A 15,219-nucleotide genomic window follows, 5' to 3' on the forward strand; every position below is an offset into this window, starting at 1 on the left:
GCATATTCTGGATAATAAATTGTACACCAGACAGTCTCTGATTGGGAAAATGCAGTATATTAAGGCAGAAAGCTGGCAAGGTTGAATGAAAAAACAGAAATCAGCCAAGTAATAGCAGGGTCATGTCTGCTTAAACAGAAGTAAAAGAAAAAACATGTAATTTAGTAAGTACTAATACTCATTTACATTCCCTAGATAGCAAACGGGCAAGTTAGGCTTGGTTCACATATATGTGGTTTCCCCCCAGTTGCATTTGCTCGTGCACAGCGGCTCATTCATTTCTGTATCCACTGAAAACGCAGGGAAAAGTTCCCTGCACCTTTGAAAATTAAAACATGCGGTAGCAAATCGCCAAGCGCAGTGAATTTTCCACCGCGGGAAACTGTGCTTTGGCTTCCAGTGCATAGGGGTGCCATTAGGCCGCTTGTTTTTCTCTGTGGGTGCGGGAACAGGTGTGGTCCCGCAGTGGCACACACCAGCACAAGTGTGAACCTAACCTTAATCAGCTCAGCAATGTCTGTTACTACCAAACAACGAATAAATACCTACTGTTGTACTCATGATTCCTGTGCCATGTGTTCGAATAGAGTTGGCAATGTGCCGGATATTGATGGTGTTCAGGTGTTTGTTGTTGCTGGTCCTCTCTACAAATATCTGCAAAGAGGGGAGCACTATTACAATATTTAACAAATTTTAAAGTATCTTACAATATAATGGGAAAAAGTGAACCCCTATGTGGGAAACATCATTGTAGCACCTTGTAGCAGGATTACCTCCATATCCCTTCTTTGTGGTGATTACAATACTAGATGAAGTATAAGTAAACCCAAAACAAAATGTAAAATATCATCACAAGTGAAATAAAAAGGAAAAAAACGTATCAGTCAATAGACGTAGCAACTGTAGAGAACTGAAAACTACCAAACCTCCAAATGTCGTCAATGGGTTAATCATTAATGGGTTAAATATTACCAGAAAGTTCTAATGATAAAGCCTATACAATTAAAACACACCTGCACATTGTTATGAGTAATAACGCTATTGGTACATTTTACTTAGTTTTTATCACTTATTTTGGAGTTGTTCAACCATGCAAGGCTTACAGACACAAGTTGTCAAATTTCTTTACAATACCATGGGCTCACCATTAACGTTACACCCCAAACAATGCTTGTTGGGAACATTTCCTGACTCAGACTTCGATAAATTTACCAACTTTGTTGCAAGAAACGCTATTTACAGCCAGAAAAGTGATAGCTAAATAATGGATGAGAGATGCTCCCCTGAATATACGTGAATTAAATAATACCTTGCCCTTTAAAAAATTCTTATATATTATTATGGGATGATTATTTTTTCCAATGTATTTTTTCTTTATTCTGTGGGATAGGGGGGTTTTGTATTTGTATGAATATATGTAAAACGCCTTGTTGGTGACGGACTCATTTACTTTGGACTCTGATTCTCTTAAACATCACTTTTTGTGTATTGATTGATGCACCTGAGAGCTATATGATTTTAAGTCATTTGCTATTTTAGTGTTTTAACTAACAGCGCTGCTTGTGCTTATTGACTTGTTGATATGCACCTTGTATAGATTTGAATATATGTGTTTTTTTTATTTTTCTCTATGGAATGTGCTTTATAATGTGCTTTATATTGTGTATTGATTATATATGTTATATATGTGTGTTAACACTAGGTATCTTAGTCAGAGGTTGAAAGACTGGAGCCCTAAAGAAGCGGCTTGGACCGCAATAACACATAGACAATTCTCAACATTTGACTCTTAACTTTTCATGCTTTTATATACTATGGGCTAATATGTGCCCCCCCCTCTCTGTGAGGATACATCATATTTTATGAAGTTCTATAATAAAGATGAAAAACATTTTTTATATATAAATCGTGTGTTGATGTAATGAAATTTGAGCTATCAGGGGGTTAATAAGAGCGGTACAATAAGGGCCGTAATAAGGGCGGTACAAGGCCGCCCTTATTCCCACAAGTGTTCTCACAGTAATATATTATTGGGTTGATGACCTCATGATACATAGCTGGTTTAGCTCCTTTTACTTTCCCTTTTCATATATCACTTCACTACTATCACTATTAATAGGGGATGCCCCTCCAAATATAATAAAATATGGGATCAGTGGTTACAAATCTGCTGAAACATGTGTCTAAGGGCCGGTTCATACACCTAGCGATGTCAGACATTGCATGCGATTCGCACCGCACTGCTCTGCAAATCACATGCAATGTCTGCGCCATGCAAATTCAGCCATACAGATTGCATTCGGACCAAACTCGTGCAGGACCCTTTTTTGGTCCGCACCAGAATCAGATCGCATGGCTGTTCATACCCATGCGATCTGATTCCTGTCCGTATTGACAGTTCGCACTGCGATACGCAAACTAATCTAGGGGTGTCATTAACTTTGTATTGACACTTCCAGCAGTTCGCATATGGCAGTTTGAACTGCCTGCGAGTCGGGTGCGATGCGGGAACCCGTAGTGGATTTGCAGGGTTCCTGCACCCCACCAGTGTGAACTGGCTCTAAATGCCTTGTTTCCTTGCTATTCTTAATAAATGTTTCCATTATGCAACAGAACAAAGAAAAGAAACAAATCGAGATACTGTATATCAGAAAAATATATCAAGCAAGGACAGCTGCTACAGTTCACGGCAGACCAATGAGCAATAACCTCAATAAACTGTGAAAATGAAAAATGTTGCAACTATATGGCATTGGAAGCGACAATGGGACAGTTTAAGATAATAAGTGAGTTAACTGGCTCCAAAAAATACAACAGTCAAGGTCAGTCCCAAGAGAGACCAGCCTAAGTTTAGCAGCACTATTGCAAGAGCCTACAAGAGTACACAGTGTGCTGGAAAACAATCCAAAAATACCAACAGTAAAAACAGAAGTTTATCATTTTCTTTAGGTACATGTTTTAATACTGATAGTATTTTCCTTTGACTCATTTTATACCTCATATATTGTGCCTAGTTAAGTACGGTGTTATTTGGGGATAATCAAACCCCATTTTCAGTAGTCCTTGTAATTTCATATGTTCCTTTACACTTGTGCTTTCTATGACCTTGCATGTTTTTTTTCTTTAAAAAAGTTCACGTTTAAAACTAAAAAAAACACACCTGGTTATTGAGGTTGTACAAATAGCGAGACACAAAGACATGAATGTTCCTCATGATTTCCAGAACATCTAGGCCCTGAAATGAAAGGCAGAACATATCAGTACCAGCTGCTGCATCTGGATAGAATTCAGATTTTAAGAGACTGGGAAAATGCTGTGACTAAAACGTATTTTTAATATACAGGTTTTATATAACGCCAACAGTTTGCATAGCACTTAACAAAAGGGAGACAGTAATGCTACAATATAATTTATTACAATAAGGTTAAGAGGGCCTTGCTCATTCAAAACATGGTAGTAGAAAGAAGTGCTGTCCACAGCAGCAAACCTAAAGTCCTCTTCCATGGTTGCACACAGAAATTTAACAAAATGTGGGACCTCAGGATTGCCTCTGTCGATACGAACAACTCCTTTGCTAAGTCTTGATCCGCATCATATTTAGTAGCTACTGGGAGTCCTGAATGGGTGACTTATTCCCCCTGCACTTTGGATCTGAAAAGTCAGATGCTGAATTTCAATCCTGTAAGACCCCCTTTTCTCCTTGGTCCCCATTTTCTCTTTAGGGACCCATGTATGATTATAAAGTGCCCTTTTTACTCTTCTCCTACGCCATGATACACCTGTGAGCAAAAGGTTGTTTGTAAAGTTGTACAAGTAATGGTTAATTGTTTATTAACCTTGATTGTTTGCTGTTGTATACGCATTGGGCCTGGGTATGACCAAAAGGCCCGGTTTTGTAATATACTCTTGCATATAGGTCAATAAAAAGTTGTAATAAAAAAAAAAAAACAACAAAAACAAAAACTTAAAATTCACTCTCCATTATCTTGTATGGTTTAAGCTCACCACATTGCAAAACGATGTAGTGCAAGGGTCTGCCTGCCTGGATACTAATTGATTGGATAGCTTAGGTAGATCCATGTATTACATAGTATTGATGAATCCAAACTATCCAAAACATAAAAAAAGGCTATAAACAGCACACAGTTTGGAAAAAGGCCTTTTTTTTGTTCTAGCAATGTGCAAAAGGGCCAGCTCCATAAAGATATATAAACCAGATCTAATTACATAACATGACATCAAAAATGTAGACAGTAGTTTAAAATATATTACGTTTCAAAGTCCAAAAAACAGAAGCTTCCAGAGTCCTGTTACACTTCCACCAAACCAAGTGATTAATTGTGACCGCTCCCTTTCAGCAGAAAACTCACCAACTACAGATGCCTAATATTTTCATATATAGGCAAACAAGGCAAGTAACCCCAAACTGGGTTAAATGGATCCACACTGGGCTCTTGGAGACAATATCGTCAAAAAAAACCACAGGCATTTATATGCAGAAGAAAGAAGGGTATCCATAGCGTGACTCAGTTTAAGGAATTTATTAATACATCAATCATCACACATTGCACTCACATTAAATGCATAAAATGACAGCATGTATGCCAAATAGGCAAGAAGACCGTCAGATCCTGGTCGCGGCGGACCTATTCAAAAACATCACACTCTCACCCGACTCCTCTGAGCGATCCGGAACGTCACTTCCGGTGGGCATATGTGAAGAGAGAAAAGTTGCTGTGCAGTCACGTCCCGACGTTTCGTCTTCTCGACTTAATCATGGGAAGGCAACACAACGACTTCATTCAAATGGAAATCAGAGACAAGCTTTGGAAGCAATGATGGAGAGGGGTGAAGAACCACTTTAACTCTGTGAACCACTAAGTAAGGTGAACGACAGGATAACACCACCAGTCAACACAATGTCTTCATTCCCAAGGGAATCTCCTGAAGAACCTCAACGGTAAATTTCTGGAGAACCGAAAGCACCAAACTGATGTCCCAAGGCAGCAACGAAGACTGCACTGGAGTAAATAAATGGCGAACACCCCGAAGAAAGGTACGCACCAAGGAGTGTGTGGCCAAGGGTCGTTGAATAAAGACCGCTAAAATCGACACCTGACCTTTGATGGTACTCAAGGCCATTTTCTGTTCAACCGGAGGAATACTGGCATGCAGCCTGCAGTTTCTGGAGTCTGTCCAGAGGAAGTACTCTGGCTAAGGCCGAGTATAGAGTCAGACCCAGATAGTCTGGTTTCGTAGAAGGAACCAAGGCAGACTTCTGAAGAATCAGAATCCAGCCGAAGTTCCTCAGGGTTCATATGGAGATTTCCAGGTTTTCCACCAGTGCAGTAGGAGACTCTGCTCGCAGAATAAGGTCATCCGAGTAGCCCAGGACCGCAATCCCCTGCTGACGTAACAATGCTAGCACTGGGGCCAACACTTTTGTGAAGATCAGAGGAGCAGAGGCAAGACCAAAGGGTAACACCACAAACTGATAACGCTCTTCTACCCCGGTAAAGCGGAGGAAGCGCTGGTGACTGACAAATACTGAAATGTAAAGGTAAGCGTCCTTGATGTCAAAGGAGGCAAGAAAATACCCCTGATGCAAGGAAGCCACCACCATGCAAACAGACTCCATTCTGAACTTCTGCACCTGCACAAGCAGTTCAGCACCTTGAGGTGCAGGATTGGACGCACCTTGCCCTCCTTTCTGGGGACTGTGAACAGGTGTGAATCACCCCTTGAAATAAAAGGTCTTGCACCACCCCAGAGAGAGCCTGTAAGCGGACTGGGGACGTTGAAATGGAAAGAACCTTTCCGGAGGGTAACAACGAAACTCGATCTTATAGCCAGACCGTATGACTTTGTGGACCCACTTGTCTTGTACCAGGGAAGTCCATGAGTCTGGGGACCGAAGAAGACTCCCCCCACCCCAGATATGGGTAAGGGCGCAACTTCAAGCTGAAGGGGCCTTGTCCTCAGGTCTGGAGAAGCCCGCTCTCGACTTGCCATACCAAGTTCACTTGGATCCTCCAGAGGAGGCCCTGAAGGGCTTCGATCCCTTGTCAGTCGACCCTGAGGGACGAAAAAAACTTCTTATGAGACGAGAAGGAGGGCCCATGTCTACCACGAGGGACCTTGCCCTTAGTAGCCTGTGGAAGAAGGGTACTCTTCCCCCATGAGACCTTTAAGGATGTCATCCAGGGTAGCACCAAACACGCAATCTCCTTAAAGATCAGTCAAGGCCTTTTAAGAAATCTGGTCCGCAAACCAGTATTTGAGCCAAAGGACCAGTGTAGAAAGAGAGAGCCAAGCCACTAGGGGAGCCGCATCCAAAGAGGCATCACAGAAAAAATGCAGTCCCTGGACCAGCTGGTCCACCAGCTTAGCAAAGGCAGAGGGGAGCTGTTCTCCCACCAGATCATGGCGTAAAAGCTTAGCCCATTCGGTCAGAGTCTGCGACACCAAGGAAATGATGAATATCAGCACTTTTTGCCAGCCCGTCGCCCAAAAGCCAACTGTACCCGGGACACAAAGGACTCCAGGACCGCCATCAGTGCGTCGATGGATGGATGGGACCCGGAGGGCCCCGCGGCCTCAGAGAGGGGATCAGGTGGGGAGTAGTGCTCTAAAAGACTCCATGAGTCACCAGAGGGACCCCACAAAAAAAGTGTAAAACACTGAGGAACACCCCCACCGCTCTGGCAGCACACCTGGTTGACAGTGACAGAGCCCAAATCAATCCTCAGCAGAGAGGGAGAGGACCACACCATACTCACGACCCCACAGAAACTAGGCACCACAGCCACCAGGTGAATCTGCACTGCACATACAGCGATCAGGAAAGGATCCAGAAGTCAGCAACCGGGGGGTAAGGAGGGGCTCCCACCACCCAAATCACCACCAATAGGGCTCCATTGTCACGGCCGCCACTGTTTTTTATGGCAAACCACCGCAAAATGACCGCCGGACTACACAAACATGGCCGCCGTGCATTGCAGCACAAAGGCCACAAAAAAACGGGGGCACCACAAAGCTCTCAGGGCCCCTGAGGGATCCCTAGGCCTCAGGCTAGGCACAGGCAGGACGGTGGCCCTGGCCGGAGCCCCCACCAGGTACAACCCCCCCCACAAAGCCGACCGTCCAGTCGCTTGCAGCGCACCCCCCCCCCCAGCTCCCATCACAGCGCCCTGCCCCCACCGCGGGAGATGTACCAAACCACCCATTACAGCCCCAGTATTAGTGAAGGGGGGGTAGGAAGGGGGGCAGGTGAGGGGGAGTGCCTAACAGGAAGAAGGGGTACCCGGGGGTACGACTGCCCCATGGAGGGGCCCGCGTCTACCCCCAAAACCCTATAGGGGGAGGGGGGGGGGGGACGACAGCTACTCACCATGCCAAGAACCAGGCGGGCACCACTCCAGACAGAACCCCTCACCATCGAAATGGGGGGGGGACCGTCAGCCAGGAGGAACGCTGCGACTCGGGCCAAAACCCCGTCATATGCAACCTCGCAAGGCGTCGCAGGCCAGCTCAACCCCCCTCCCCTCCGTTGGGGCTATGTCGTGGCCGACCTAGCACAGAGCTGGGGTCTGCACGCGGTCACAGAGCTGGGGTCTGCACGCGGTCGCTGGCCAGACTAGGGTGACTACTGGGTCTATCCAGCCCGCCGCCCAGTCCGGCAGTTGATTGTAGATCTCACAGGAAAAACCAGGAGAAAAAAATCTATCTAAAGAAAAAAAAATGCCAGGACCAGAGATCCCAGCAAGGAACTAGGTCCTTACTTCTGACTAGGCAGAAAAAAACTGAATACCTATAGCAGAGAGTTTCTGCCTAGTGTCCTACTCCTGTAGGGTCCATTATAACCCAATGGTTAAGAAGATCAGGAGCTGTGTTCATCAATGAAGGAAAGAGAAAAAACTTTTTTTTCTTAATTTTTGTTATAAAATGTAGCAAATAAGTAATTTTTCTTCTTCACTGATGAGATGTCACTTATGAGGCTGTACAAAATTGCGCTAATTGTGATCAAATAAAAGTCCACATGTGATGAGAGAATATTTATTCCTGGTTAATATCACCACCATCCGCCACCATGGAATATGTGATTCTTAATAGCACCGCCACCACCAAAGGCAAAAAGGCTCGCTTATCAGCTCACATAGTCCTCTCATTACAGGAGGTCAATGGCGCTTGTGACTCTATACCCAGCCAGGGCCTTTAATGTCAGCTGAGTATCTTCCTGCAGCTAATAAACCGATTATCCTTGCATAAATGCCGCTACCCATGTCATGTTGTAGGGACTCTGCCAGTTTACTTGGACCAGCTGTTTTAGAAATATGCATCACCACTAAGCCTCGCATCTGAAGGTTGTTGCGACTATTGTACACAGCCAACCATATGGAGGCCACACACAGTGAGAAAGCCCTGGGGAACGGCCACCAGCTCCTATACACCCACCATCACCACAAACTGGCTGTTTTATGTGATGTTGCTTAAAAACTATTAAAGCATTTTGTACCCTTTACCCGTGTGGCTTGGGGCTCCAGCTTTGAGTGATTTTTCTGGTACCCGCTGGAGGGGATCTGTGTTTAATGTGAGCAGCCTAGCTGAAGCAAATTACCTCATTAAATGGGTGTATGGTTCGTTACTCCAAATTAACAAAATGTTTGAAGTCCCAGCTCCGCTTAGATATGTTTTTTGATAAATACTAACACTATAACACGTAATCATGGATTTCACAAAGAATACCTGTTCTAACGTCTGGCTTGGTAAATGAGGCTCAGTCATCGTTAAACCATAGCGTTGGGTCGCCAAGTTTCTCATCTCGCTATAGGTGGCCCAATCATGGAGGGCTACAGTTGTTAAGTTATAGAAGGTTTTATCCAAATAATGTGTGACATAAGCTAGATAAAATAAAAAAAAAAAGATTATTATTATACAAGATATATATATCTATATCGCCAACAGTTTGCACAGTGCTTTACATCATGAGGGCAGCTAACAATTTACCTAAGCAGATAATAGGTAACATTTGCAGTGTCCTGAAGAAGAGCCTATAAAACATATTACTTGCATGTGCTTATGTTATTGGCAAAAACAAATGGACTTAGGTAAACCTTTCCCTCTCTGGCACCCTATCAGATATTGTATACTAATGTATTGTTATTGTATAATCCCTTTTGACAAGCTCCTGTAAAGTGGTAAATTGGCGAAAACAGAAAAGCTTTCATTTCATTTTGCACACAGCAGGAATCTGCCCCTCAGGCAAGTACAGGGAATAATAGTAGGGTGTTAAGTTTAGTTTCAGGGCTATTTTAGTAGTAAGGTTAGGTTAGTGTCAGAGATAAGAGGGTAAGTTTACACTTTAAAGTTAAGGTTTAGCTTAAATATTGCAGGTGGGAGGGTTAGGACCAGATTAAAACCACTTGAAGATCGCAATACGTACTTTTTATGTCGGTATTGCAGCTACAGGCATCATCCCAGTATTGTTTTTTCCAAGAGGCTGTTTTTTTTTTTGTAAAAGCCATCTGAGCAGCTAATTAGAAGCTGGATTGTTTTACTGGCAGCGGAAGGGGTCACCCCCGCTCTATGGTATAGGAAACCAGAAGCGACTTGTACTTTGTCATACTTGGTTTCCCCCAGAAGCAAACAGCACCATTTTAAAAAGTTAAAAATTTTAATGTAAACATCCCTTGTGACAGCAATAAGCAGTGACAGGTAGACCCCAGATCTCTCTTCTGCCCTTAAAAGCATCTGATCACAACAAGATCAGTGTGATCAGATGCTTTTATGGGCAGAAGAGAGATCTGGGGTCTACCTGTCACTGCCTATTGCTGTCACAAGGGATGTTTACATTCCTTGTGACAGCAATAAAAAATGACCAACAAAAAAAAAAAAAATTAAAGAATCAGTGCAAAAATAAAAAATGTAAAAATTTGAATGCGCCCCACCCCCCCAGTGCAAACATGAATGTTCACATTGGTCCCACATGCATACGTAAACGGCGATCACACCAAATATGTGAGATTTATGCTAAAGTCAGAGCAAGAGCAAAAATTCTAGCACCATACCTCCTGTGTAATTCTCCACTGGTAACCTGTAAAAGGCTTTTAAAGCACCGCCTACGGAGATTTTTAAATATCATAGTTTGTGAAATTGTGCACAATTTTGAAGCATGACAGGTATTATGTTAGGTATCCATTTACTCAGCATAACACCATCTTTTATATTTTACCTAAAAATTGGTTATTATTATATTCTATTTATTTGCATTAAAATTAAAGTGTATTTTTTCCAAAAATGTGCATTCGAAAAACCACTGCGCAAATAGCATTTTGTTCAATAGGGCCTGTGCTAAATAAATATATATATATATATATACACAAATAAATGGATTTTTGTAAAATCTTACCGTAAAATCCTTTTCTCTTAGCTCATCGACAGACGTAGTCCTCGGTGATACACCACCTTCGGGTTATGTTACCTCCGCAGGAGCAGGACTAGACAGGAAATTAAAAAGCTCTGGCCACACCCTAGGGGCAGTCCCAGAGGGTATATCCTCTCTCTCTCTGCCTCAGCAAATCAGTTATGTGAAAAAGCAGTGCTTAGAGAATTTAACCCAACCCAACTCCAAAACAGAGGGGCGGGGACTACGTCTGTCGATGAGCTAAGAGAAAAGGATTTTACGGTAAGATTTTACAAAAATCCATTTTTCTCTAGCGCTCATCGACAGACGTAGTCCTCGGTGATACACCACCTTCGGGACGTCCCAGAGCAGTATCACAACTGAGGGGTGGGAAAATGGAAATCAAATCCCAATCTAGAAGGCCCAACAGGTGCCAACTAGAAGTTTACAATGCTCATCCTTAATGATGAGACTCAACAAAAAAATTTTTCAAACAGAAAAAAAAACCCTCGAGGTAGACCACCGGTCTCCTCAAATTGCGGCCTGCAAAACCTTGCGGCCAAATGAGGCATCCGCCGATGCCGTCACATCAATTTTATAGAATTTTGTAAAGGTATGTACCGACGACCAAGTGGCCGCCTTACATACCTGGACCACTGACGCCTGATGGCGAAAGGCCCAGGAAGTACTGAGCGCTCGAGTGGAGTGCGCCCTAACAGGGAACGGAGGACTCTGACCCTTAATAGAATAAGCCTGTACCACCGTTTGTCTAATCCATTTGGCAATGGTCGCGGCAGATGCAGGCAAACCCTTTCTGGGGCCATCCGTGATCACAAAAAGTGAATCCGTCTTACGGAATGATTCCGTAGCTTTCAGGTATACCCTGATTGCCCGAACCACATCCAAGGAATGCAACGCATGTTCCCGATGATGCTTGGGCTGAGGACACAAGGAAGGTAGTACAATATCTTCATTCAGATGAAAATCTGAAACCACCTTAGGAAGAAAAGATGGCTTAGGATGCAGTACTACCTTATCCCTATGAATCACTAGGTATGGGGACTGGCATGATAATGCAGCCAGTTCTGACACCCTGCGAGCAGAAGTAATAGCCACCAAGAAGACCACCTTCTGGGATAAAGTAAGCAAGGGAATCTCCCTGATGTTTTCAAAGGGAGGTTTCTGTAGAACCGACAAAACCAAATTAAGATCCCAGGGCGGTAAGGGCGCGCGGACTGGAGGAGCCAGGTGCCGCACCCCCTGGATGAAATTCCGCACCAAGGATTTGGTAGCTAAAGGTTTCTGAAAGAAGATTGCTAATGCTGAAACTTGACCCTTGATGGTGCTCAAGGCTAGCTTCTGCTCAACCCCTTGTTGCAAAAAGGCCAATATTCGAGACACCGAATAGGTACGTGGAGGAAATCCTAAAGATTCGCACCACGCAATATAAGTCTTCCATGTGTGATAAAAGACTTTGCTGGAAGTCGCTTTCCTTGCTTTAATAAGGGTAGGAATGACAGAAGTAGACAAACCTCTGTCCTTCAGTACTTGGGTCTCAATGGCCAGGCCATTAAAACCAGCGACTGTAAAGCACGAAGGTAAATAGGTCCTTGAGACTACAGACACTCCCTGAGACGAAGTTCCCACGGAACGTCTGCGACTAACCTGTCCAAGTCGGCCAGGCCGGCTTGAGGAGGCCAGCCTAGAATTTCTAGGACCACTGGCGCTGATTGGATCTGAACCAGGCGTCCCTAGAGGTATCTGGCCCCGACCATCCGAGAAAGTCTGGTCGTTTTCTGTTCCCACACATTTATCAGATACCTGATAGTTATCAGGCAAGGTGATCTTTTCTGGTTGAACCTCAGGGACCGAAGTCACCCGACTAGAGGCTACTTGGCCTATCTGGTCAATCAGATCCGATTCCTGTGAGGTATCGGGACTAATCTTAGGAAAAGGTAAAGGAAAAGATCTATACAGGGAACGGTAACTACCGCTTCCTGTACTTAAATGTTGGAAGGGAAGAATCGCACCGGTAGTAGTGGTTGATGCTCGATCTAATGTCCTGAATACCGGTGAGAACGTCCCCCCACCCTGAAATTGGGTGGGGGCGCACCTTCAGGCTGTGTACTCCTTTACTTCGGGTTTGGCTGGGTTGGTCCTCTGCTTGTCCGACCAGCCCTTCTTGAACCCTCCTGGAGGAGTCTTGCCTTTCCCGGAAGTACCAGCCGGGCGTCCTTTATGGGCGGTAAAGAAAGGTCCTCGCTTGTTGCGAGGTTCCTTAGCTTTTGCAGCCTGTGGCAAAAAAGTACTCTTGCCCCCGGTGGCATCCTTAATGATTTCATCTAGGTTGGCTCCAAATAGACGATTCCCCTGGAAAGGGAGATTGGTCAAAGTCTTTTTGGAACCTAGGTCAGCTGACCAGCATTTTAACCACAGCACACGTCTGAGGATCACTGCTAACTTAGATGCATTCCCTAACAAGGGAGTAGTGTCCAAGGCTGCGTCACAGATAAACCGTAGCCCTTGTATGATCTGTTCCATCAAATCAGATGTCTCCTGGGGAATATCTTTTCCCCTAAGATCTTGGCGTACCATCTTCGCCCATTCTGTAAGTGTCTGGGAAACTAGACCAATAACAATTACTGGTCTAAATGCTGACCCTATCAGAGAAAAGATAGTGCGGGACTTCGCTTCTATCTTTCGATCCACCGGATCCTTAAAGGACGAAGTGTCCTCCACTGGAATAACCGTGGCTTTATTCAGCCTGGAAATAGGCGGATCCACGACTGGTGGTACCGTCCATTTCTTAATGATGGATTCCTCAAACGGATAGCGTCTAGCAATACGCTTGGAAATAGTAAAGGTACGTTTAGAATGTTCCCATTCTCCTTTAATCTGATTTCCAAAACATTTAGGTACAGGAAAAGCCTTCGCCGTCTTGATGGGCTTATTAGTCCCAAAAGGCCTCTCTGTTTCAGTTGCCTCTGCCGGTAAAGCCTCAAGTTTTAAGGTTTCTTGCACTGCCACAACTAGTGCGTCCACCAATGCTTCTTCCTGAATTATAGCAGGAGAAGAAGCGTCCTCCTCACTGTCTGAGGGGGCTTTACCTGGGATAGCAGCCCTTGCAGAGGAACCTGCAACTGCAGTGACCATCTCTGAATCAGAGTCAGAGGTGTCAGATAGTATAGGGGTAGGCGGGGGTCGCTTCCTTGACCCCCGTCCCTGACAGGCCGCCTCCACCCGAGCCACCATAGACTCCAAAATTGCTGTAAATGACTCTATACTCTGTACACCGGCGGGTCCCGAGGCCCCCTCGAGGGAAACAGGTGGGGGAATCTGTGTGGCAGGGTCCATAATAACTCCAGTTACTTCCTGGATGATATAATTCAAAGTAAAGAAAAACTTTTTTTTTTTTTTTTTTTTTGACCCTCAGCGCCACAAAAAACCCCTTAGTGTTCCCTGCTAGGGATCCCTATCGATCGAGAGAGAGAGAGATAGACCCCCAGGCTCACCACTTGATGTTCAGAGTTGAACTGCAACAGCTTACAGCGCTGTCTTAGACAAACAGGAAGTCTTTTGGCTGGCTGCCCAGGAAGAAAGGAGGCGGCTCCGCCCCTCTGTACGCCTTCCGGCGCCTCCCCCAAGCTCCACGAGGTGTAGAATCACCTAAAACATGGCCGCCCCCATGCTGGAGACACGAGGCTACGCCAAAATGGCGGCTCGTGCGATCCAGCAAAAAAAATGGCGGCGGCCTGTGCTGACTAGCGGTGTGCTGCAGGCACACAACACTCTCTCTGCATGGGGATATGGCGTGTTTGGCGGTACCGGCCCTGGCGGACCGCATGGCCGTTCGGGAGGCCTGCTATTAGCTGGAGATCTGACTTGGAAGGCAGTCTACATGTCCATGGCTTCTGACTGGTAGGTAGCTTATACTTAACCCAGAATGCCACAGATTACATCTTTAAAACATGTATACAATAGATTGTTAGCTCCCAAACCAAGCCTCCTGGCTTTTGCACACATAAAATCACACTCAAAGTAGGAGGATTTGTGACATGTTATAGGATAGAAAGAAACTCTTTCTTACCATACAGAGAGGGGCCCGCGTTCACCACAAAACCCGTCAGGGAAAACAGGGGGAACATACTACTCACCATACCGGAACCAGGCGGGCACCAACTCCTGACAGTACCCCTCTCCACCGGGGCGGGAGGGCTGTCGACCGATACAGACGCCGTGACTCATGGTCTTTGGCGTTTCAGCGAGACGTTTAACTCGCGGGTTCAGTCCTTTAATGGGACTTTGTCGCGGCCGACTCAGCGCGGAGCTATGGCCTGCACGCGCTCGTAGGCTGAACTGGGGTGACCACCGGATCTCAACATCCAGCCCGTCGCCCAGTTCAGCTTTCTTGCTTGAAGATCTCACAGGAACACTGGAGAAAAAAAGCTGTCCAAAAATTCTTTTAGAAAAAAATTTCTTGCCAGGACCTAAGATCCCAGCAAGGTATCTAGGTCCTTACTCCTAACTAGACAGAAAATAACTGATTTGCTGAGGCAGAGAGAGAGAGGATATACCCTCTGGGACTGCCCCTAGGGTGTGGCCAGAGCTTTTTAATTTCCTGTCTAGTCCTGCTCCTGCGGAGGTAACATAACCCGAAGGTGGTGTATCACCGAGGACTACGTCTGTCGATGAGCGCTAGAGAAATAATGTTTAGGGGTTCTAAGTAATTTTCTAGCAAAAAATTTGGTTTTTACATGAAAAGAGAAAGTGCCAGAAAAGGTCCGGTATTAAGTAGTTAAGTGGTGGTGTTTATGTTT

General features: G+C 45.0%; 1 protein-coding gene across 1 annotated transcript in view; it reads right to left on the reverse strand.

Moving 5' to 3' along the window:
- Positions 1-15,219, reverse strand: part of WASHC4 (WASH complex subunit 4) — a 121,684-nt gene that overhangs the window by 24,369 nt on the left and 82,096 nt on the right. Inside the window, exons 22-24 of the mRNA XM_082253112.1 lie at positions 8,746-8,900; positions 3,161-3,235; positions 550-654 (exon numbers count right to left, since the gene is read on the reverse strand). Of these exons, the coding sequence (XP_082109238.1) occupies positions 550-654; positions 3,161-3,235; positions 8,746-8,900 (335 nt within the window). The remainder of the gene's footprint in view (positions 1-549; positions 655-3,160; positions 3,236-8,745; positions 8,901-15,219) is intronic.

Source organism: Pelophylax lessonae (genome assembly GCF_965119305.1).
Source record: "Pelophylax lessonae genome assembly, chromosome: 4".
NCBI lineage: Eukaryota > Metazoa > Chordata > Amphibia > Anura > Ranidae > Pelophylax > Pelophylax lessonae.